Below are 26,164 nucleotides of genomic sequence, written 5' to 3'. Positions count from 1 at the left end.
AGGTCTCATGCACTTTAGCTGATTAATTAGGTGTTCACTTGCAGGGTCAGATCTAACCAGCGATGTGTGGAATGTCAGCGTTACTGGAAATAGACCAAAAAACACTGTACCACGGCCAGACAAAACTTTCTCTCTGCTCTTGATGCTCAGGGTGTCAGGCAGATTACTCCAATGTTTCAGCTGAATATTTCTGGCAAGAATGTGAAATAGAAACCCCCGTTTGGGGAGGAGGGAGAAAGGCTGGCAGGAGAATGCTTTTATAATGGATGACCCACTGCACCATCTGTGGCTGGAGGTATTTAAGAGTTTTATTTTGACTTCACTATCTGACATCATGATTTTAAAAAAGGAATGGAAACAGACATATTCTTAGTTACTTAAGACTTTGCTTCAATCCACATATCATTTTGATCCTATTTATTCTAAAACGACTCTCCTGTGCATTTATTAGACTCCTTTGATTCTAAAAGGCAAAACCCACATATCAGCTGTCATGGTGATGTTCATTTTTTTCTTCTATAATAAGCTACCTGTTCCACAGTACAGTGACTAAAAACTAATATTAATTCAGGATTGACAGTGGAAACCTAGGATGACTTATATAAAAGAAGTATTTTGGTCCATTTTAACTGCTGCCCTTTTAGGCGATAAAGGGAAACAGAAAGACTTTGAAATTTTTGTTAATGGCTTACTTCCACTGAAGTCTATCCTGCACATTTTCACCTTACAATGAAATTTAATGCACACTATACAAATCATCTGAAGCATTTATATTCGTTTTCTAGCCAGCATTTGGTCAGAGGGGAGAGTATGTTGGTAGTAGCTTCCCAAACTTCACAGTACAGTTGAGCATGTCAACAAAGGAAACAACACTAACGCCACCGGCACCACCACCAATGACAACACAGGCCCCCTGTGCCCTCTGCGTGCCAGTGATCGACACACTGGTGACCTTACAGGAGGGGTGTCCTTCTAATTCCCATTTCATAGTGAAGTGGAAAGTGACTTTCCTTCCCCAGGTCATGCTGGAACCCAGTCCTAGAATGATATTATGTACTCTCAGACATACATGCAACTGATAGTGAGGCTTGCAGGGAAATATGTCATACCATCTTCCAGGGGTATTTCTCCATTAGCTTCAATTAAAAAAAAATAAAATAAAATAAGGGGGTGAGCAAGAATTCCAATGAGTAAGGGCCAGAATGAGGAAGACAAAAATGCAAGCACCTATCCAAATGAAACGTGGGAAAGGGCTCCCTTCTGTCGGAGTTCTGGCTCAGACAAGCCTCCCTGGACCACCCTATCTCAAACTGCCCCCATCCCGACCACCACCACTCACTGTTGCTGTAACTGGAGTTCTTTTCTTCATAGCACATATCACCACCTGACAAATTTTAGGTCTACTGTCTATTGGTCTATTGCCTGTGCCTCCAACTGGAATGTAAGCCCCATGAGGACAGGAGCCTATACCTGCCGTATGCTTCCAACAGCAGGAATTCAATCATTATTTGCTGCCTTAATAAATGAATTCATGGAGTCTCTCTCCTCCCTCATAAAAGTTTTAACTGAAAACATTTCACACCAGTATTTTTTATTGATAATATACTGGTAATTGTGGTTACAAACAGTGAAGGACTTTCTGCAAGCCGTGCTATATGACATGAGCAAGTAATAACTAGAAGACATCCTATCAAACCGGCAGCCCCAGGAGACAGCCGCTAGGCCAGCCAGCACTAGTTTGCTTTTTTTCTTCCAGCCTTAGTCCTCACACCAGACAATAAGAATCAGCAGAGTTGACTGCGCTTTTCATTCCACCCATTACCATTCTAAAGCTTTCTCCATGGTGCCCACAAATGGTCCCAACATTTAAAAAAGGCTTTACCTCCTAGAAATACGTTGCCCCCACACTTCCTCATCCCCAGGTCCCTCAGAATACCACCTACCTGCAACTTTATCCAGACTCATTTTCGGGAAGTCAGGGTTCCTCAGCTCTTCAGTGCTTGTAGACTTCATGACAGAATTGATAGATGACAGGGTACTGATGAGCTGAGAGTTGAGAGAGCCAATCTGTGAGTGAGGTTCCCCAAAAGCTTCTGCTAGTTCACTGTAGTTCTCAGCCAGCAGCGTCTGCTGTTCCGCCAGCAGCTTCTGGACAAGCTCAATGTAGTGATCCAAGCCGGTCATCATGCCAGGGGCAGCCCGGGGCTGGGAGGGCTCCACAAACTCCCCTACAGACTCATCCCCAACACCTACACTCCTCCTGCTGGCCGTCAGACCCACGGTCAACTGGGGAGGCCCACAAGCTATGGTCCTCATTTTGAGACCAACCAGATAGTTGTCATTAATACTTATCTGCCCCACACCTGACTCTTTGGTCTTCACGGCCAATGGCCTGTCAAACCCAGAACTGCCCGAGAGCACCGTTCCAACTCCGATGGACCGCATCTTGGTGGAGGAATTGACGTCCTTGACACGGCCTTCTCCTACAGCCACCGTCCGCGTCTCCACAGTCTGGGTGCTGGTCTGCTTGTCCAAAGTGCAGAGGGATGTGTTGGTACAGGACTCTGTAAGGGTGGCCGTCTCGGTGTTGGTGAACTGGTTCACTTGTTCCAAAACTGTGCTGGTGTGCTGGCTTGCGGTGTGAGGCACTGCCATGACGGCAGCTTCCACCTGGCTAACAGCCTCTGTGTTTACGCTCCGGGAGGTGCACTCCTTTGGAGAGCAGACAATCACATCGACAGAACAATCTCCACAACCGATAGACCGTACTTCTTTGAGATTCAGGTTGGTCTTAAGGAGTGTCAGATCGTTCACAGACTCCTCTGTGTTGCTGCCTGTTTCACAGACGCTGATTTCCACACCCATGCTCTTGTCACACGTCTCCACAGACCTCCCAGTACATTGGTCACACATTTCCACCCTTTCCTTAACAATCCACCAATTCATGGGCAGCTCGGGCCCCACGACTTTGTTCGCACAATTAGGCCGGCAGGAGATGCCTACGCTACTTGTTTGCACAGAGGTCCCAACACACGTGTCAGCTATATCCACATGGTCGCCAACCATTTGGTCTCTCATCTGCACCACTGCCTCCACCATCTTGCTGAGAACAAGCGGCTGGGCCATTATAGCTTTGTCAATTTTTTTCCTCGATCCAGCAGCCTGAAGCTCTTGCTTGAGTTTAGTCATCTCTCGGTCATGGGTGGTTTCTTTAAGCTGTACTTCCAGGCGGTAGATCTTTTCCTTTAAGGCTTCTATGGTCTGCTGTTGCAGCTCAATTTCTTTGTCAGCTTCGGTAGTCACTCCAAGCATGGCCTCTGTCACTCTGACCCCAGAATTCCTCGTCTCAATGACTGTCCCTACAGTGGCATCCTTACAAGACCTGGAGCCCCTGTGGTACACAACAATGTCACTCATGTTCTCATTGGCACCCACAGCCACCGACCGGAACTCTGGAGGCCGACACTGCCCGTTCTCCCTGAGCTCTGAGGAGGCCTCCGAGCTGCTGTCCTGGATCTTCTGCTCCAGGGCCTGCATGTCGGCTGTGAGCTGCCGGAACTCCTTGATCCTCTGTGTGCTCTGCTCTACACTCTCCATCTCTTCCTCTTCATAGTCAATATATAACTCCCTGCCACTTATCCGGGCCCTGGCGCGCTGTTCCAGCTGGGACGCGTTCCCGGCACTGTAGGACCGCTTCCTCACGCCACAGACGTCATTCTGGGATGCAGCTCTTTGGTTTTTCAGCTGTGAGGCCAGCTGTCTCTTCTCCTCTTGCAAGACAGAGATCTTTACCTGGAGCACAGGGATGGTTCGCACCTGTTCCTCAAGCTCCTTCAGGCGTTTCAGGGCAATGGCCATCTGCTCGCGGATGTGCTGCAGGTGCATGGGGCTCACGTTCGTCACTGGGGTGGAGATCCCTGAGCTCAGGGGGCTGTGGTGGATGGAGCTCCCCATGGAAGAAGTGGTGGCAGCAGCTGGGGCGTAACTACCATAATCCCCGTTGCCTTGGTATCCATTCTGAAGCTGGTGCATGGCAGAATTGTGGTTTCCAGAACCCATAAAGGAGGAGAGAGAGCTTGTGGAGCCCATGCCTCCAAAACTGGCCAGCCTGGGTCTTCGGAACTCGCCCGGTGTCACCTGCATGGTGACTCTCTCCTGTTCCAGTCTTCTCCGGGTCTCCATCAGTGTCTTGGTGACATGAAGGTTGTGCTTTGGGAGTTGTGGTGAGGGTGGTGGCAGCTGTCGAGTTTCTGGGATGGTAAGAAAAGTGGGTGAGATGTCCAGAGGGGCAGGCGGCCTTGGGATTGGAGTTGATGCAACTTGGCTTCTGGCTAGGAGGAAGCTGGGATACTGCTTGTTGTCATCACTGTTGGAGGATGAGAGAGATTCAGTGGAAGTCCACACACCTTGCTGGCCAGGTGTGGCCCTGCTTTCTGGGCATGGCACAGAGGGCTTCCGCCTCTTCTGGATGTTCAGTTTCTTGATGGTGTTTCCTTTCTGTATGTCATCCACATACTTGAGGAAATCTAAGTCTAGTTGATAACCATAGGGAGTCTCCACAAAATAAGGATCTTTCTGTTCTCTGTCATGGTCTCTATTTAGATCATCACCTGCTTTTCCTAAAGGAAGAGAGAGAAGATAATAGTTTAATGCCATGTAACACACATAATGGTAAAAACTAATATTCGTGTACGTTGCAGTATGGCAAGCGGGTGTGATTTAAGAGTTGACAGACCTATGTTCTAATCTTGGATCTATAACTTAACATCTGGGCAATTTAATAAACCTCTGGGAACTTCAGTTTCCTCCTGAGTAAAAAAGTGAAAATACAAGCATTTAACTCATAAAGTTGTTAAAAGAATGTAATGACATAATGATTTTAAAGAGCCAAGCACATAGTAACTCCTTAATAAATACTTTTTTTTAAAAGAATGCATTAAAAAAGACTTAACACCTGAAACTAAAATAATATTTTATGTTAGCTATTGTTTAATAGAAAATCTTAAAAATATAAAAATGACTTAAAAGTATTTTCAAATAGGCAATTTCTTTGGTTGTCTCTAATCCCTTGAAGTATGGAGAGCAGTCATTAAGACTCCTATTTTATGAAACGTATGGTAAAGCACAAAAAGTGAAAAGTTTTAGAATAACTGACCAAGTCAGTGCAGATTTAGGAAGCCTGGGACATGAGTTCTCCACCATGTCCCAAACTATGCAGCCTTTCCCAATGGTGGCCAAGCGGTCCCAGTGCCTGATCACCTCCGCAAGACCACAATTCCCCTTGACACCTTCCTTGCAGAGAAAGCTGGGACACGGGATGATGAGTGATTAACTCCAGCGGCATGGGTACAAGAACACGGAGGACAAACTTCAACTTTTGTGTCTTTTCGTTAAAAACAAAACCAAGCCCTGCGCCACCTAGAGGAAAAGTTTTCTCCACTTTGATTTCTTTTGGACAAAACATTCACTATCCCAAGAATACCTTGTTTTGTATTTGTGGGGTCTGCAAACAGATGCAAAGGAGAATGAAAGTAAGGGCAAGCCTCTATCCAAACACTAGATCATGTAGCATTCCGTAAACTACTTCTGTCTCAACCAAACATTTAGAAAGGAAACACAGGAACCTTTCAAGGCACAGACCTTACTGCTGACCTGAGCCATGCATTTCAAACTGAAAAGCAAGGCCATTTTGCTTGTTTCAAGTGTAGGATTAAGTAATGAGAAGCTCTGCATTTTTAGAATTATGAAAAAGACCCAAAAGCAGTGAGTGAAACGCAAGCCATCAGTACTCCTGCCCCTATCCTGGGTATAAAAACCCACCTGATTGCTGTCAAGGTCCAAGTACATCCAGCAATTTGGGTGGCCTGCCTGCCCTTCCCAACCTCACCATTGCTGAATGTTTATACCCGATAATGTGAATGCTCTGAGTAAAGCTTTTGCCTCTGTTTGCCATCTTTCCTCTGAAATGTTGGAAAGAAAAGTACAAAAAAAAAAGAAAAAAGAAAAAAATGATTGCTAACCAGAGAAGTAAAAAGGCATGTATTCTTTGCATCCCGATTTAAAACAATATTAGACTGTTCCAGCTGTTAGAATTTAGGCACTGGATTTCAATTCTAAAACGTGTAAAAGCATTCTACTAGAAAGACGTGCATGGCACCAATCATTTTCTAGCCTAAGGAAGGGTGAGCTGATGAAGAGTGCTTATGTCTGGAAATTTTTGCTCATACTAATAGAAACTCTTACACCTTCTCTTTCCTTTTTAACTCCACATGGACAATACGCTCCCTCAAAATACTCAGCCAGAGCTATCTAAAATTCCACAAGCAAAGAGAAACTGCAGGCTTGGGTGTCAGACAGATCTCACAGACACCAGCCACGATTCTAAATCTGGCGGCTCTCGACCCTGCGGGGTCGCGGCTCCCAGCCGGCCTTGCAGCCATTCCACGCAGGCCAAGGAGAATTCGGCCGCGGAGATGAGGCCCCGGCGCGCTCCCGCCCGCCCTCCGCACACCTACCAGGCGCCCGCTGTGCTCCGCGCCCGGCCCGCCCACGGGCACCGCACACCAGCTCGCTCGCAGCGCGCTCCGCCCGTGCTGCTGGGACGCCCTGGTTCTTCACCCCATAAGGAAAGGAGGTTCAGCATTCGCGTCAACTTAGCCGGGCCACGCGCAAATACCATAGGCCGAGTGTTCACCAATGAAATCTCCCTCCGGCTGTGGTGACACCACCCCCAGCACACTCAGCTGTTCGGCATTCCCTGCTTTCTTAGTGAAAACAGGAAACCAGGATCCTTTGAAAATGTGTGTTCTTCATTCCAGTGTTGCCAGAAGTAAAAATAAAGCCAGCAATTTAACCATCTCCACAGAGAGGCTCTGTCTGCGGGACCAGCCACTTCTTCATGAAAGAGTTTGTGTTCTTGTGTGGAAACTAAGCAGTCTTAGCCCTCAGTCACCTGAGGAAGTTAGAGGCACAATCGGCCCCACTGTTCTCTGCATGTTCTCCAGGTCCCCGGCTGGGCCCCGTGGTTCCAGAGCATTGCAGGAACTTTCTCAGCACTTGGCTCCTAACCCGTGATAAGCAGTTATTCTTTAACAGTAATCTCAAGGGAGCCTTTGCCATTGATGAAAGTTTCTTTAAATTTTTTTAGACACCTTTCTCTAGTTACTAAAGAACATGTTTGTAAAAAAAAAAAAAAAAAAAAAGACATGTACAGACAATTTAAGAAAAAAAGCCACTCATATCTCACCATCTAGTGGCAACTCTTAATATTTCGTTGCAACTCATTCTAGGTTTTTCTGTCTATTTAACATATTTACTTTTCCCATAAGCAGTTTCAATAGGAAAGTGTAATTTTTATCTATTTCCCTTCAAACAATCATCCGAGTTTAGAACACCACAAAATACATCCCAGTTTTCAGTGAAGTTTGTTGCATATTAAGTTATTTCTGACGTTTACAAAAGGCATGGGTCACGAGGAATTACCCCCAGATGGACTCTGGACTTCTAAATCTGGGAGTCAGTAAAAGTTAGAATTTTACCATGTTTGGCTTGATGATTTCCTAGTACTGCTGGAATCAGACTATCCTAAGGATTTCTAATCCAAATTTTATGCTCCAGCCACTAAAAAAGCAAGCTATGTTCTCAAGGTGTCATTTTTACAAACAACTGTCCACAGTATGAGCTGTTCTATAATTAAGTAAAGATACACAGTGTCCTTATTTTTTTATCTCCTGCTTTCTAGTGTACCTTTACATACATTAACTCAAATATGGCACTTGTAAGGCCCTGACTGTTTCCCAACTTTCTCATGTACGTCGTCCTATCTCCCTAGGTGAGACTGTAACTATCTTGAGAACAACACACTTAATTTTTAAAACATCCTTCACTGCTCCCCCTGCCCAAACATACACATCTATTAACAAGATGCTGGGGACAAAGCAGATGTTTAAAAATGTTTACTGAAGGAATAACTGAATAGACAGTATACCATTATGAACTTTAAAAAACATCGCCACTGTGGAAAGCATTGCTAGTTCTACGTTAGTATTACGGACAATTCTTGCATAATGCTGTTCCCGTGGTTATCTTTAGATCGTGGAATCATGGGTGGTTTTTATGTTGTTCTTTATATTTGGTGAAGTTTTATAACACATAGACATTTGTCTTTTAAAAAATATGATTACAAGAAATCACTGTTTGGAAAGCAAGAGGAATGTACTGAAATCAACTCTTTAAAAATTTCACTTGGGAAGGGGATGAACAGGGCAGCCATGGCAAAAGACGGCTAGATGTTCCACATCTAAACATAGGGAGTTCTATTCTTCCACACGAATAGAACTCCCTATGTTTAGCTGGGCAAATAGAAAGACTATATATTTCCCTAGCCTCCTTACTGTCAGTATGGCCAGAAGTGGAAATGTCATGTAGCAACCTCCAGAAACCTTCCTCAAGAGACACAGGAATAGGTCTATGACCTCCTTTCTTCTTTGTTCCTTCTTCCACCTTGCTGCCTGGAATGCAGATGTGATGCCTGGAACACTAGCTGCTATCCTGGACCATGAGTTCACACAGAGGGATGGAGGAACAATGTGCTGAAAGGAACCTGGGTCTCTCAGAGTTTTGTGGATCAAAGCTACTATGCTACTTCTGCAAAGCCTACCTCTACACCAGGGGTGTCCAAACTTTTTTCAACGGTTTTCACCAAGGGCCATATGCAGTAAAATACACAAACAGCCGGGCCACTCACTCGAGGTGAAGTACGTATTGCCTCACCTGGTTTATTTAAGTAAACTAAATATATTTTTGAAATTTGCTGCAGGCCAATTAACAATGGATTGTGAGCCACAGTTGGCCCGTGGGCGACAGTTTGGACACCCCTGCTCTACACTTTTATGTGAATGAGAAACTTTCATTTTGTTTAGCTATTGTATGTTTTAAGTCTCTGTTACTTGGAGCTAAACTGAATTCTAATGGATACAGCAGTCTCTCTCCCATGTCTTTACTCTCCCACAAAAAAATTAAGACCAGATTTTTATAAGAAGAAAAATGCTAAATAATAAACTGGGGAGATGTTACAATAAAACTTCTTTATTACAAATATTTTGATTAATTCAAGAATAATTAAGGAAGCATAAACAAAAACAGTTTAAAACGTCTCTAAGTAGCGTATGAGGAGACTCTTAACTGCCTAAAAGTCTTTTTTTGACTAACAGAGCTATGCCTGCTTATACACAGCCAAAAACCACTGGCTATATCTGCAACTGGAATCATGAAAGTAACAGCTTCCAACTAAACATTCTGGAATCAGAGGGCTGTCCCTGGTGTTTACAAGAATTTTCTGAATGTCTGGAAATCCAGTGGTGGAGACTGCTCCTGGCACCACCTCTACCTTCATTATATAGCATTTACTGAAAGCTTAATTGGGTGCAGAAAATGGTCCTATTCAGTGGACTGAGTAGGAGGAAGGATTTATAAGAAATAAAATGAGGTATAGTCTAGCTGGGAGATAAATGTCAAACACTCTAAACATAACCCTAATTGAGATCAGTTACAAAGGCATATTATCAACACGAACAATACGATAGTATGTGAATGAGTGATAGAAACAGAATGGAGTGAACCAGGAGATGAGTTCTGACGACAAGGTAAGTGATGACAGAATAAAAGGGAAAGACAGGTAAATGGTGGAGAAGAGCCAGGGCAGAGCCGGTTGGTGCAGCTCAAAGAAATATGAGGTTAGAAGGGAGAGGGATGACTGAGTACAGAAGAGGCCACCAGACTCGGGTTCTGGCCCAGGGGAATCTTGCTCACTTAGTCACTGTTAGATTGCACACCCGTCTCCGTGCCAGGGCTTAAAACGCATCAATGAAAATTGTCTTGATAACTGTTTGTGGATTAGACTGAATGAAGTAGGGAAAGAGATTAAATTCAAGGAGACCGTTTAAAATGTTATAAAATCCCCAAGTGTGAAGTGAAGGCCAAATGAAAAAATGTATTAATATACCCAACTTATATGTATAATTACTATTGATAAAAAAAGCTAGCTTAGTAATATCTATCTATCTATCTATCTATCTATCTATCTATCTATCTATCTATCTATCTATCTATCTATCATCTTTCACTTATTCTTTACCAGGCACTGTTCTAAGAGGTAGGGATACTCTGTGAACCAAAGAGACAAGGTCCCCACTCTCACAAAGCTCAGAATCCAGTGAGGGGTGTGGTGCATCGGGAAAAAACAAACAAACAAACAAACATAAAATGCAAGGCAGAGTGAAGCAAAGAGGTAGAATCACCAGAATATATGCTGGTGTTAGGGTATGTGGACGGGCCGCTAACAGTGGGCCACATGGCTTCTGGGCTTGGCATCGTCACTGAGCTGACCGACTTCCTAGACACCAGGGGACTCAGAGTCCCTCTTCCCCCTTCTCTCTCCTGTCCCAGTCTGCAATTTGGGGTAACCAAACACCAAATGTGACAGTATGAACTAGAGACAACTCCCGCTGTGCAGACCAAATTCCCATGTGTTCAGAGAGAAGGTGAAATCAACAAACTGGTGGTAATCCTACTCTTCATTCATATATTTACCACCTGGTAAAACTTAGTGCACTAGTGAGAGGGGCCTAGTTTATGGTCCAAAGAACAATGTGAAATTTCCTTGCAATTTTTTTTGCATTAACAAACTGAAAGGAAGATATAAATCATTTTCATTTAGGTTCATAAAGTGTTATATCATTTTAACTTTTCAAGGAAACTAAACGTACCGTCCAAACAATATTTAGTTGGATAAGACATAAAAGTTAATGTACTCACTGGGAGGTGGACATTAGATGGCAGGAAACTAGTCAAGAGTACTGACCTGCTAGGGGTGATTCTCAACAGGGGGGCGCTTTTGCCCCCCAGGGAACATTTAACACTGTCTGGAGACATTTTGGGGTGTCCTAACAGGAAGGGCTGTGCTACTGGCAGCTAGTGGGTAGAGGCCAGGGAGGTTGTGAATCCCACAATGCACAGGACAGTGCCCTCCCTCCCCCAACAAAGAACTATCCAGTCCAAACAGTCAGTAGTGTTGAGGCTGAGAATATCTACACTGAAGACAGTGAGCGGAGTAAAAAATTCACATGCAGCAATTGAGCATTTGGCCATATAAGTTGTGGACTTCAGGGCTTCCATTTCTCAGGGGGACCCGCACATCATGCTCGAGCGACAGGGTGGTAACCATGCTACTTCTGAGTGAGAAAACAATAACTACTTTTCTACACAGTCTACCACAACGAGCCATTCTTTAATAGGAGCAAAACACATTGAAGGTTTCCAAACTAATGTGTCCTGGTGGACTTTTAAATGACTGAAACTTCGATATTAGTATTTTATCTATTAATTAGGGTACAATGATGCCTTTGTTCTGGTTTCACTGCTGCACACTCTCGGCCCAATTACTACCGACTAACGGTGCCATGAAAAATAATTACACCCATGTGCCCCAACTTCCACACACTCTTTATGTGTGTTTTCACCATAGTCTACCTGACTGTTGAAACTGAAGAACTTTGTTAATCCCCCTAAGTAACAGTACTGCCTCCTCTCACATGAAGCATAAAGACTTGGCCACTTGAAAGTGCTGAGTCACTCCCCGAGAATCACATAATTATCACAGCTTCCACACTGAAACGCAGCAGAGTGTGCAAGCATCCTGCTGTTTGAAGCAGTGAAACACATTCCAAACCAGCTGAGGCTGAGACGCAGAAAGAAGAAAACACAAAACAAAACAGAACAAACAAAGCAGTAGGATGCACTCAGGGAGAGAGGTAAGTTCCCACGACGTCATTACTCACAGTGTGAAAGTAACTGAATTAGCCAATCAGCTTTTCTAGGCAAGGACCAGTGGGATACAGAAGACAGCGAAGTGGAACAGGTCCTTCTAAACAGGTTTAGCAGGAAAGTCCTCCAGATGACACTGTTAGCATTAAGACCTTGAGACCCAAGGAGCCTCCCTGTGCCAAATCTACGTGAGAAACACGATTCGTTAGAGAACACACGATACAAAGGAGAACGATGAAAGTGTTCCCCATTCTGTTGTAAAACAATGCATGCTCGTATGGCAGGTGAGAGTTTTCTCTTGCTCTTTCATTTACCAAGGTGTATTTTTAAACCTTCTCTTTTCCTCTCCCAGCTAACAAACCCATTCAGTCATTCATGCAAATAATGAGCACCAACTAGGTGTCAGGGCCTGTTCCATGAAACCTCCACTCCTGTTCCCCAGAGTTATTACTACCTACCTGATTTCAACTAAATCTCTCATCAGGTTGCAGCTGTTTTAATCAGCCACCCAAACGCTTTGTGCAAACGAAATGACAACAGTAAGGAAAGCAAAAGTGTATGCCAGAAGTTCACCGGAAATATCAGGCTAATTGACATGTCATATGCAGCGCAACTGCAATTTTTACAAGCTTGGTTTGTTTACATGGCAACGTTATAATGTGGTATTGTTTCTCGTATCTGTAACTCTTCATAACTCCTTTTGACTTCCCCCCTAAATCTTTAGATTTCCTCTCACAGCTGATCTCATCTCTGCTTCTTTAACCTGTCTCCACAGACATTAACCTGGACACTCTCCCTACATCTTCCATCGTCTCCCCTCATTACCCGTTTTCCATACTGGTTCCCACATTCCAAGTCTATTCCTACACCCCAGAAAGGGAATGCTGATATAGGGAAGATGCAGTTATCAGACTGAAAGATGGTTTTATTCTTTCATTCAGTAAATATTTACTAAGTATCTATCATGGGCACAACACTGCTAGGAGGTAAGCAAATTGGACACAGAGCCTGTCTGGACAAACTTGTGAACTACAGGAGGAGACAGACAAGTGGATGCACAAATAAATAACAACTGTGGTAAGTGCGATGAAAGTAAAACACAGGAAGTATGCTCGGACTGGGCAGGGGCCCTACCAGGGCTGGCATAGGGAGTGTTCTGTCAGTGCTGTATTTGTAGAGTCCACTGGGAAAAGTGTGGGGGGTGTGTATTTAGTGGCGAGACTGGGATGGGAGAAATTCAAGGCAGAGGAAACTGCATATATAAAACCTGCCACTTTTAAGAACTGAAAAGGGGGTTGTGCATGGTGACAAGGAAAGCCTAAAGTGAGGCAGAGAGGGGACCAAGCCCCGGGAGTCAGGTTTTTGGTTCTTAAGTGCACTGGGAAGTTATTGAAGGGTCCAAAGCAAGGGAGTGAAGTGATCAGATTTGCATTTTAAGATGACTGCTCGGGCTAGAAGTTGGGTATTATGTATTAAAATTCTCTTCATTAGGTTTTCCATGGATTGTTCAAGTCCCCATGAATTTTTCTCTTGGTATCACAACTGCCTTTGCACAGTGTGAGTTTTCCTGCCTCCACTAGATAGCAAGTGCTAGCCATCGTGTTAAAACCACCAGAATGCAGAGCCTGCCTGTGGTCTCTACGTACCCCCGGAAATACTGAGGGGACCACTGAGAAGACCTGACAAATCTCAGCTCCTCTGGGCTAAGCCAGACACAAGGGTCAGGTCTTTGGACCTGTTGCCCGGAGCTCTATCCATGACCTCCTTCTGCTACACAAGAGAAAATATTCTTCTTTAAACCTATGGATGACTCACTGCAGAGAAAAATGATGGGATTTCTTTTTCTGAAGGTCATTAAAGTATGATAAATGGAATCTGGGAAGGACAAGTGTGGCATGAGTGAGGTCGGGAAGAAAGGGCATTTTGGGGAATGCAGGCCCTTTTGGACATTGAGGACATTAATTTAGGATATTGAGATGCAGAGCACAAACTTGCTCTGTATTTGAAACCAGGATGGGAATAGCAGGCATGGAAAATGTCTGTGAAGCAAAGACAATGTTGACCCTGGCAGCCAGCAAGTGTCTCTGTGGAGGAAGGAGAGAAAGACGGCAGAGTGCTACTGCCAACCCTCACTGCTCCCTGTCCTAGCCCAGACTTTACCCATGCCTAACCAGAGGACCAGGTCTGGGGGAACATGGGCAATGCACCCCAAACATGCAAGACATCTACCCATTAGATGGTCTCTGACAAGCTCAATTTTGGGTCAGTTTGCCTTCAGAGTCACCAGGGTGTTACTGTCTGTCTGCCTGACAAGGCTCTTGCTACAGGTGACCCTTACTGCCTTGGGGCACATACAAGATGTAGAGCTCAGCTAGCGTGCTGCCTACTAGCCAGTATTCTGTTGTCAGCACACATCAGATTAACTACTTAAAGACAGTGCCAAGGTTCTTTTTGGCTCAGAAACTCTCTTTTGGGTTCTCACTGCTCAAATCTAAGATAATTAGAGCATCAAAATAATATGATTAATGATAGTAAGATTACAATCCAGTGAATAAATGAGGTATCGGTGAGTCCACAAAGTTATAATAAATAAATACCGTAGAGTGCCAACTAATAAATAAAGAACGAATTATGGAAACAGGAAATCACCATTTAGCAACTATTATAACTGGCTGATTTAGGCAGGAATTATCAATAGATGCTAAAGGCTAGTGGATAGAGACTTCCTACTGAGGACCTGGTCTGGTCTCAGACTACTTCCCCAAAATGCTTATCAATCACAAAGGGAAAAATGGTGACTCACCAGTGCAGAAAGCTGACAGATAACCATATGGACCAGGTGATTAAGGCCAACTCACGTGCCCCTAACGTCACGCTCTGAGAAGAGCATACCATCATTTCTGCCTAGAAGGTAGGGCCTGAGTCTGGAAACGTCAGTGGATCCTATCTGACAGACAGCCTACAAAGTAATAGGTCTCTCTTTTCAGAACCGCCAAAGTCATGAAACGAAGGTAAGACTGAGACTGAGAACTGTTCTAGATTAAAAGAGATTAAAGAGACATGACAAATGCATGTTTTTACATACATACATACATACATACATACATACATACATACATACGAGGTTTGACAATTAAGTTCCCAAACTTATTACAATGATGTTGCTAACCTTTTTTGATATCAGAGGGATTACTCTTTATGAATTTGTACCAACTGGACAAACAGTTCACCAAGTTTATTATTTGGAGATGCTGAAAAGGCTGCATGAAAAAGTTAGATGACCTGAACTTTTCACCAACAATTCTTGGCTCTTGCATCACGACAATGCACCAGCTCACAGGCACTGTCTGTGAGGGAGTTTTTAGCCTGTAAACAAAGAACTGTATTGGAACACCCTCCCTACTCACCTGACCTGCCCCCAATGACTTCTTTTTTCACCCGAAGATAAAGGAAATATTGAAAGGAAGACATTTTGATGACAGTCAGGACATCAAGGGTAATACAATGACAGTTCTGATGGCCATTCCAGAAAAAGCGTTCCAAAATTGCTTTGAAGGGTGGACTAGGCACTGGGATCGGTGCATAGCTTCCCAAGGGGAGTACTTCGAAGGTGACCATAGTGACATTCAGCAGTGAGGTATGTAGCACATTTTCTAGGATGAGTTCGTGAACTTAATTGTCAGACCTTGTACATACATACGCACAGAGAAATGATGGAGCAAATGTGGTAAAATGTTAACCACTAGGGAATCTGAATCTGGATGAGGGAGGGTGTGAAAGTTCTTCTATACATTTTCTCTCAGTTTGAAATTATTTCCAATAAGTTATATTCACACACAGCCTCCCTTCACTAGTGCCATGGGTGTCTGTGAGGTGGTGAGAGCAGCCAGCCAGTCACCAGGGAGCACAGCCAACACCCCACTGTTGCTCTTATGTAAATAAAGGAGCCTCTTTTTTTTAGAAAATCAGCGGCTAATGTCTCTGTTCTCCTGTATTACATATTCTTTGAGGAATTTTACATTTGTTTGAGGTATCCCTGGAAACCTGTGGAGCTTCTCAATGATTAATCTTGCAGATTGATGTGCCAGGAGCCCCACTAGAGAGAATGAAGTCTAAAAGCTCTTGTCTGTGGCACTAAAAGTCTTCAACAATGTTGCCCCAATCCAGCACTTTCCAGTTTCCTCCCATCCCGCACCTTAACCTACCAGAGCTACTTTCGAGCCTTTCTGCCTTTGCTCATTGTTTCTTCCATCTGTCAGAATTAATTCTTAGGGCCCAACCCAAATATCCAATGCTGATAAAGTCCTCCCTTATCTCCCACCGCTCGGTCCTGGGAAGAACTGGTCCCCTTCTTCCCTCCATTCTCCTGAAACACTTTGCCTGTACATCCTGGAAGCAGACACATACATGCCCATCTTCCTCTAGCAGGCTGTGGGCGTCATCGGGGGCAGGGACCAAGTGGTGTTTTTCTATCCCTCAGTGCACAGCGTGGTGTTTGGTACACAGCACACTCACCGTCTACCTTACCTAAATGAAAAAACCCCATGTCTCGGCATGTACCCACCATAAGTATGCAGAGGAAGAGAGAACACGATTCAACCCAAGCACTCTCGGGCCAGACTGCCTGCGTTTGAATCCTGCCACTGCTCCTTTCCAGCTGTTGGCAAGGTAGATTCTGTCTCAATTGTATAATGACCTGCTTCAGTGTGCTGTGGACCACTGAGAACGCTGCCTACGGTCTCCTATCATTACCTACTATTATTGGATCACCCTGTGCTGTCTGGTGAAGCACACAGCTGGGGCACACCAGAGAAGATCCAGAACTCCTTTCTCGCCCTTGCTCCCCCCACCTCATGAGGCCAGGCTTTGAGGCGTTTATGATACTTGTTCAGAATCCATTGAGTTAGCGAAAATCTTCAGGTCTACATTGGTTTCTGCTTCCTCGAGAGGATGAGGGAGCTGCTGGCTGGGCCCTGCAGGGGAATGTGCGTGCACACTGGGGCTCGGGGAGTGGAGTGTGGGCGCCGGTTAGGTGAAGAGGAAGCCCTACTCCAGCATCAAGTATGCATAAAACAAAGCAAAAGTAGACAAACATCCCCCAACCTTTAAAATTCTATTACGGCCAAATTAAAATATATCCTTCTCACAATAAGAGGACAAAGGTATGCTCTGATTTTTGTGAACAATCTCATTGTCCCAAGAGGAAAAGCCTTCTTTAACACACTGTGCAGAGAGAGACATGTGCTTCAGAACCACCAAACACCTTTCCATGCAGTTGTCCAGAGCGGCTTGCCTAAACTGGGGGAAGGTATAATTTTCTGTCCATAAAACAAGAACAGGAGCTATAAATATTTCATGGGCAAGCAATGGGCAGCAGGGGTCTGGAATCACACAACGCAGCAGCAGCAAGGTTTGTATGCAGAAAAAGAGGGGGTTGGTGGGATTCGACGGTTTCCAAAGGTTGCTTCCAGACTATGAGTCTTTGACTATACTTTACACAAAATTTCCTAACAGCTCATGCTATGTGATCAAGTGAAGAAAGAAATTAATTGCAGCAGCTGTCAGACCAGATGTTCAGGCTGACAGAGCCCGAGGCCTTGCTCTCTTCCCCATGCCATTCGGCAGTGCTTTTTCCAGTTGCACCGTAACGACTGGCACAACCTCACGATCCCCAAATGCAAGTTCCCTTTGCTGTATCATCACTTCTACTCTGGGCGTGTCTTAAGAGTCCAGAAGCCAGGCTGCAGGTGAGCAGTCGAGAGGGAAGAAAGTGGAAAGGGTTATTGTTCCTGGGAATGGAAAGGGCTATGTCCTGATAAAGGGCCCATTGTATTAAGGAGGCACGTGACATTACAGAGGCCTTGAGGTTTACACAATGGCCCTCTTCTCCAGTGCTCAATGCCAACTACAAGATGCAGTGACTCTTTACCCCAAATCTGTCTGAATAGCCATTGATGTCACAGGCTTTCCAGTACTTGCTCTTCACCAGCTGAGGCAGTGCTGCTCTCCAATGCCCACTGTCTAATTTAAAGAATTATTGCTGAAATATAGCCTAAATTTGCCATGCATGCACAGAGCAGAACTAGCTTGGGGACTAAATAATGTTTTTAAACTTTTTTCAAAAATAACATGCTTGTTATAAGCATAAATAGGAAAATGTGCCAGTTCAAAGGGGAATTTTGTGAAAAGCAGAGAAGGAGCATAAACTGGGACTTTGGGACAGAATGGATTTTTCTAACACAATAGAAAGATTTGGGGGTGGGTGGGGAGGGACTGAAGTAATTGTATGAATCTCAGCCCTTATTTTGATTTACAGTGTTTATATAAGAAAAAGAAACCAGCTTTAAAGCACACTGAGCAGTTCCCTATTAGAAAAACTGAGCTGAAAACAAATAACCAAAAATGGATTTAGCAACAAAAAAGAAAGTTCTGGAATTTAAGTAAAGTGTAAATTCAAAAACCCAAACCTTAGCACACACGTACAACCTTTTACTCCTATGACAATGACATCTTTATGTTAAAGCCACAGCTAAGGCTGAAATTTTTACTGAACCAAAAATCACGTACTGAGCTATCCTTTCTAGTTTGTAATAAAAGCAAATATTTTTCATAACATACAGAGCTTGAGTTTATATTTCACCAACCCCCACCCAGAACGTCACACCATCCTCTATTTTTCTTTTTTTCAGGCCTTCTTACTTACCCACCCAGAAACAAAATAACTGATTTTCAGCAAGCAGGAAGCCAAGTCTCAAGCATACTTCCCTCGGCATTAAAGAGACTACACTCATTAGCAGGCAAAGAGCCCAGGAGCTGCTGCAGAGAATTTATTTATACCCATTTGGAATTTCCTGACCAACTAGCAGCCTGCTGGCCATGGGGTTTAATTCCAGGACTCTCTCGGTGTCAGTGAGACAGCAAAAACTACCAACCAACTAAACTGCTAGCAAGGATCTTAACAACAACAAAAGAGGTGAGGACAGGCCTTTCCCATGCCCCTTCCAATTTTTCAAACAAACGGTCCTCATAGTCTTTAGACACATGAAATGCTAACTTAGAAATGCAGCTGTAAACCTGCTAATTCTAGGAAGAATTCAGATAGAAAAGAAGCAAATGTTTCCCTATTCTTCCCGCTGACTTACTCCCTCCCCCTGAACCCTCTGGGGCTGGGAAAGGTTCCCTGTTATAATTTGAGCTCTAGCTCAGCAGCAGTCTTATGAAGGAAATGATTCAGTCTTATGCTGAACCCAGTCTGGGCTGGAGGCAAGTGGTTCCTTTTCTTGGTGTAGTCTTATTTAATGCAACATGCAATTTAAAAACTAAAAACACTCCCATTTGTAAACCACAGACCCAACCCTTTTTTTTTTCATATTCCCTTAAACATTTTATCCAAATTAGATCAGGTGACTTTCAAAGACACAGAATTAGTTCCCAAACTAAGTACATTGTGTTTTAGGGTGATAACATCTTTGTGCATGCACCCTTTTGTTTCTGGTTTAAGAAATTAGTAAGAATGATTATGTCCCTCTAAGGGTTTAAATTAATCACCTTAAAAAGAAAGAAAAAATCTTCCATTTAAACTCATTCTTCATCTATGTCTTAAATACATTGGGTAATTGTGATTCTAGAGGAACAAGATTTACTGAATTCTGTCTACAGGGCAAACAAGCAAAGCCAGTTCTAGACAAGAAAGCAGAGATTAACAAAGATTACGGGTGACTCTAAATGGCCTGCTTTGTCAAGTTCAAAACGGGATAGCTCTGTGGAGAGAGGCAAAGTTTGCAAGAATCCATTGGATTTGCCTAGTTTGACTGGTTCATTTTAATGCCTGCACACATGGCATTTGCTTCTTATTCCACCCTCCCGGTCCACACCTGGTGGCTGCGTGCTTTAAAAGTGATTATCCTTGGGATGGGCATTTTTCTGTGTGAAGCTATAAAGATTAAACTTTTGAAAACGATGTGGGATTCATTTTGAGTTTGGTTTACATCAAATAAATAAGCTGACTCAAAGGGAAATAACAAACTATGATCAAAGCTTCAAGTGCCGGATACTATGAAATACAGGGTCCAAATAATTCCAAATTATTTTACCCAACGACACCAACATTAAATAAGAGATCTGAGTTAGGCCTATTTTTTCTTTTATTGGGGGACTTATGAAAAACTTTATTGAGATATTTACCTATCAAAATTTACCCATTTTAAGTGTACAGTTTGTTGAGTTTTAATAAATGTATACAGTTGTGCATCTAACACCACAATCCAGTTTTAGAGAATATCCATCACCCTAACAATTCCCGTGGGCTTCTTTTATCATTTGCTTTTAACAGAGAAAATTTCTTCTCTGTACTTCTGAGAAAATTCAAGTATTATTCAGTCACATCACTACATTCCGAGGTATTAATATCAAAAGCCTTGTTCTTAAGAATTAAACTGAGGAAAGCATCAGAATGTAGTGTTTCTTAATCCTGCAAAGAAAAATCCCGCTAAAAATTTATTTTATGAATATTGTGTTCTGGTAAGAATAGAGCTTATTCTATAAAGCAGTTGAAGATAATTATTTTGTATGTGTGCTTCTACGAAGGTGAGGTCTAGCGGAAAAAGTCATTGCATGCAAATAAATGTCTAGTCCTCTTATTGAGGATGACAAAGGTTAGGATGGGAGAAGAATTAAAACTAGGAGCTCCTCCTGCCTGGAAACTGTCAGTCACAAAGGTTCCCCCGGCAGGAGAAAGACACAGATGTCTGCCTTGACTCTCCCAATGTATATACAAAAGCAGCAGCCAAATGAGGTCTGGAAGGATGAAGATGTATGTACTCAAGGCCTTTCCTCCGATGGGTGGAGAGGAGGCAGAAAAGGTGACTCCCGGTGAAAAGGGAAATGGACTGTAGGCAGGAGACTTCGGTATTACCAGGCTGGCTGAGAGGGCACTGCCATCAGTCTTTCTCCCCTGGATGGTGGCTGCAGAGCTCTGAGACTACAATCAAGCATATGTGAGCTCCCAGTTCTTCGAGGCTTACTCATCTGATTTACTGCATCAGGACTTTTTCTCCAGAAGACCTGACCCTTAGTCTAGAGATAAAACCAAAGTTAAATGAAGTAGTGAGTGGTAACAAATTACATTTTGAACGTCTTAAGATGCGTATTTCCTGACATACCCTGGATTTACCTTCCTCCCCCAGTATGTTCTTCTTCTTGTTACTGATTTCTTAACACCCTTCCAGTCTCACAGCATAGCCCCAATGCAGCTGGGTTATCAGTTGCTCAATGGCCTCCTTGCCCCTATCTTTCCCCACCGGGCACTGTGTACAGTTCTTCTGCATCTCACTGTTGCAAGTGCTTCATACATATATAAACTTACTTCATCTTCTCAACAACCCTACTAGGTAAGTGTGATTATGGGCATTGGACAGCTGAAGCTCATTCCCTATTGCTGCTGGGCTGCTGCTGCCTGCTGGACGGCTGTATATTACCACGTACATAGTACTGAAAAGCCATATGCTGGGCACATTCTTTCCTGCAGCCCTTAGAGGGCACAGAAAGCGGGGTGCGGGGAGGGAGCTGGCATTTCTGAAGGGTGGGGAGGAGGAAGAGCATGCTGTTTCAATGCTTTTGCTTGTATCATTCCTTCATCTTCTGATGTACACCCCCACCCATAACCTTCTCAGAAAAAATTCTAGTTTGCAAGGAGCAGCTAAAGTATCAGCTGTATCTGAAGCTGTGTCTTATCTTTGCAGCCACCTCTCATAGCGAGGCTCCCAGAGCAGTTTATTACTCCCTGTTTCAATCTGTGCACCCATCTTACCTCCTTACAAACTTACAGGAGCTCTGTTTTCTTTATCTCAACCACAGCTGTGCCCCCAGCAATGTAGGTACCCAGGACGCATTCGGTCAATTTAATTCCTTCCAGAGGAGCCAAACTTGGAGTGTGTGTTTCCTTTTCAAGAGCTGTATGAAAATGTCAAGGACTCTGAGCCCATGGCCTCCCTTTACAGCAGAGGCAGGACTCTGGGCCAGAGGGGTGACGATATGAACATCACCTTTGCCATTCAAGGTGAAGGTGCCAAGGCTGGAAGTCCCAGAGTAGGCATCCCATGCCACAAGGTCTCAACCCTACTGCTCAATTGAAGGGCCTAGGACCGTTTTTAAAAATGCTGAATAACCTCCTAGCCCACCCTAATGAATCAGAATCTCCTGGGGTGGGGGCCAGGGGCATCAGCAACTTTAGAAGCTGAGAACCTCAACCTGAAACCAGGCAAAATATGCAACTCAAAGTGTGTTTTTCCTTTGGCTTAAAAGAAGCTGAGAGCCAAATTGAGGGTGGCTCTTTAAGCAATTCAGGTGCCCTCTCAGGTTCCAGATCACAAGTTCAAATGCCTTTAGAGTCTAGGCCAGTCACTGAACAGAAGGGGTCTGGAAAGAGTTGGGGGAGACCAGGGAGACCTGTCCTCTCCAGCTGACTGTGGCCCTGGGAACACCCAGTGATGCCAGAGCTCTTCACTTTTCAAGATTCCTGAAGAAATCTGTATTTTTATATAAAATTACCTAATTAAAAAATTGGCAATTAATGCAAATTTTTAAAAAGCTGTGGGTTGTTCCAACAGAACACACTCCCAGGCCTCAGCGTGGCATCCAGCAAGGACTTCACGGAATATATCCGGGATCCAATTTCATGTCTGTTTCCATCCCTTTCCTTTCCCCATTTTCTAGGTGGCCAACTTTTTCTATCTCGTTTTAACCTGCAAGAGACTTTGTTGAAACAAATTATAAAACAAATCTGAAAAACAATTTTAATTCTGGTGCCTATTAACTTAATGCCATATGTTTAAATTGAACCCTTTTACTACTAAGATGTTCCATGAGAAAAATGAAGACAAAGACATCTACCAAAACAACAGCCCAGGGTCCCTACCACCATGTCTCTCGCAGGGGCAAAACCTTCATGTGCAAAACCTCTTGCCAGAAGGATTCATCTTAACAAGAAACAGATTGAAAGCAGGACGGCCTGCCGTCACTTTTAAGGAGGACCTGGGTTATAGCTGCTGGATTTGAGACTTTCCCCCCAACCCCTAAGGAATTCAATTACTGTATCATGCTTCTTTATTCATCTTCTCTTAGACTTGTGATGGGGTGTGACACCAAAAGCTGGGTGTCTAAGGTGACTGCAATAAGGGAGAAGAGTTGGCCTGGTGCCTTTCCATGTCACCATGGCTCCTCCTCCACCCACCTCCATCACAGCCTACGGGGCAGACAGGACTGGAAGATGATTACAGGGACAGGTCCAGCAAGGGCTTCCAGCTCTTTCTTGTCCTGTTAGGTGTGTACAGCTTTGGGTGTCGGAAGAGGACTCCTCTGCACGCCTGGATTAGAAGGATCTACTCCTAAACTTAATGTAAGAGGACATTTTCCAAGGAGAGGCCACAATCAACATGAGGCGGGTGTGTCCCAGCGGAGGTGTGAGATTTTAGTCAGGAATTAGGAAGAGGATGCCACAGATGATGGGTCTATCTTAAAAAGTCAGAAAAATCCTGTCATTACACTGAACGAAGTGCACTTCCCCAAACACATTTAAGGCTTAATACTGGAGTCGCAATGAATGTATACACGTTAGGCTTACTTTAGAGTATGGGTTGCCCCAGGATTATTGCTTTCATCAAATTTAAACAAGAGACTGTCTCACAACATGTTTTCATCTGAGATTGGAAATCAACATTTAAAAAAAACAAATGACAAAATGAATTGGAGCATGAAACTAAATAGGGAATTAAAACTTTAGGTTACCACAAAGACGATGAAGGTTGTAAATAATAACAAGGACAGTTTATTTCTTCCCATCTAAAAGGGGTGACAGATCTGTAGAGATGGTCCAAGATAACCGTGGGAGAGAAGGAAGGCAGACCAACCAGCCACACCCCCACCGTAGAGGTTCTCATTCATAGTCTCAACCACCCACAAAACCAGACTAGATAACGATCTTGGGACAAAGGGAACTGACTGGAGCTCCACCTTCTCTCTCTCTGGTTGGGTTGCTAACGAGCAGAGAAAGGAGCAAAGAAAAAGGCCATGGAACTAGAAAGAACTTTCCAAACTGCCTCTTACAATAACCCTGGACAACCGCACTGCAGCTGGTTACCTCTCGCTGGAACCGAAGGCATTTAACAGACAATACCATTTTAAGCCTACCTTAGGGCACATGCTCGAAAGAAAACAAATACTACAACTTCCACTTAGTAGGAGGTAAGAGGAGAAGACAGAAAGCGTGTGTGACAAAGTGAAAGCCATGTGTTCATTCACAAACAATATCCAGGTGAACAGGTTGGAAGAAAACTGCAAAGTATATAACAATATAAGATTGGCCATTGGCAGAGCTCAATTCAGTCCCACGGATTCTTAAGCGGGCACTGTGCCTGAGTCTCACTCTGCATTAGATGCCCAGTGTTATGCCAGCACAAAGTAGGTGTGCTGCAAATATTTGTTGGTTGAATGTTGAGCATGTTGACTCTACGTTGAGTACTAAGCAAACCATGATGGGCAAACCAAGATGAAGATGACGTGGAATCTTGCCTCTTAAAACTTACACATTATTGAGGCACACAACCATAACTCTTAATTAAAAGCAAGTCATGTTAACTATTTAATAGAATATAAAACTCTATAGGAATAACGAAGAGGAAGGGGTGAATTCCCATTGGGAGTATCTGAGAACACTTGTTGGGAGGGGGCAGAGAGCAAGCGGGACTAGAAGGAGAAGAGGGCTTATTATATTAATAGACATGGGAAAGACATCCAGGTCAAGAGAGCAGTGCTGTGAGCAAAGCCACCAAGAGGGGAGCAGAGCATAGGGGGAATGGGGGCCAGCTGCTGAGATGGTACAGAAGCCCCCATTTCTTTCACAATTTGGACAGACCTGGTGCCTTGCTACCTGGAGTCACGGAGAGCTGGGGAGGCCCATCATGATTTTTACAGGCATCAGGACTGAAGAAACAGAAATAGAGCCTGATTTCTGTCAAAATAAGGCCAAAATCAACAGTTCAGAGTTAAGAGAAGGGAACAGTTAGAGATTAAAGTTAGTGAAAGCTAAAATGTTTGGAGTGACAGAAAAAAATTACAGGCATATAGAAAGCTCAATGATTCTTAATCTTGCCAGCCATCCTTAACAAAACAAAAATCACAAAGTAGTGAGAAGAAGGCAAAGAAAGACCAACTTTCACAGGACCTCAGGCTTGGTCCATTACACAAAGGAGGAAAAACAGCTGCCTTTCTGCCAAATAAATTTCTGTGCAGTCATTTAAAAGTGAGCTACTGAATGAATGAACTCACTGAATTGAAGTTGTTCTACTGGGTTTTGTGTCACTCCTCCCGATAGTCCCCAAACTGTGCCCGATTTATAGTCATCACTATTTGGAAAGTTTACTTTTTCATCATCAGTGTCCAGAGGACAGAACACCAAAGAATTAATGCCCCAGAGGAAAAGCCCCAAGCTTTAAGCCCCCTTTACCTTTCTGAACGTTTTCTGGTCTCGGATTTCTTCATTTAAAACTCGTATCATGAGGTGGCGCAAGTTCCAGCTGCTGTGCTCTAGTGCCCAAAGAACGCGTGCACACCCCTCCAGAGGAGCCACAGCTCCTGTGTGCGTGTGATGGAGGAAAGTGGAGAAGGCAGGGCTCAGGGCCTGCTGGGATTCCTCACGGGACAGGCTGACAGGTAACCAACCACCGAGCGTGTGATACGATGTGACCGATTCCCCTCACATTGCCAAACAGCTGTCCCTAGGGCAGATTTGGACGCTGTGGAAAGCGTAGTGCTAATGGAAAAATCTGGTGGCACAGGGCTTCGGTGTTTTGCAATTTTTTCCTGTAAGCTGCATTGCTGGAATGGTTTGACATGCAAACTATTCCCTCCTCCCCTCCCGGCCTACACACTTCCAGGTCTCCACCCTGGTGTGCTATAAAAATCAGTGTATCATCGGGCTGATTCACCCCTTGAAGAGGCGGAGTCCCAATGAGGGTACATGCTGCATAAAGCCGACAGGTATTCTGCCGCCTCTGCCAGACCAGGGGAAGACAAATCAGCCTTTGTCCTCACAGTTGGAAGGGAACATGTCAAACAGGCTGCCTTGGAAAAACATTTCCCTGGTGTGTCCCTGATGTGAATGAAGCATGCCAGTCTATTGATCTGAAATGCTGAGGAAAAGGAAATAAATGAGCAGTCCCTTGGTGGGTATATGGACTTAGATGAGGGGGATACTGAGAGAAGGGGGGCAGTGAACTGCTTTGAGTTTTAGTTAGAAGAAAGCGAGAGCTGATGCACATAACTTTTTAAAGATATGAAGCAGTTG

At 44.0% G+C, this 26,164-nt stretch overlaps 1 protein-coding gene across 9 annotated transcripts in view; it reads right to left on the bottom strand.

The window, feature by feature from the left end:
• Nucleotides 1-26,164, bottom strand: part of KANK1 (KN motif and ankyrin repeat domains 1) — a 188,509-nt gene that overhangs the window by 23,019 nt on the left and 139,326 nt on the right. For 6 of the 9 annotated variants that reach the window (XM_019730205.3, XM_019730184.3, XM_074330512.2 and 3 more), the window contains one exon: nucleotides 1,944-4,619. In XM_019730205.3, coding sequence (XP_019585764.3) covers nucleotides 1,944-4,619 — 2,676 coding nt within the window. Of the gene's footprint in view, nucleotides 1-1,943; nucleotides 4,620-6,515; nucleotides 7,007-25,324; nucleotides 25,674-26,164 lie in introns of those variants that run through there. The other 3 variants (XM_074330515.2, XM_074330514.2, XM_019730229.3) reach the window with 3 other exon arrangements.

Source organism: Rhinolophus sinicus, chromosome 16 (assembly GCF_057876585.1).
Source record: "Rhinolophus sinicus isolate RSI-liver-muscle chromosome 16, RSI-T2T, whole genome shotgun sequence".
Classification (NCBI taxonomy): Eukaryota; Metazoa; Chordata; class Mammalia; order Chiroptera; family Rhinolophidae; genus Rhinolophus; species Rhinolophus sinicus.
This window is presented reverse-complemented; position numbering and strand designations above follow the sequence as displayed.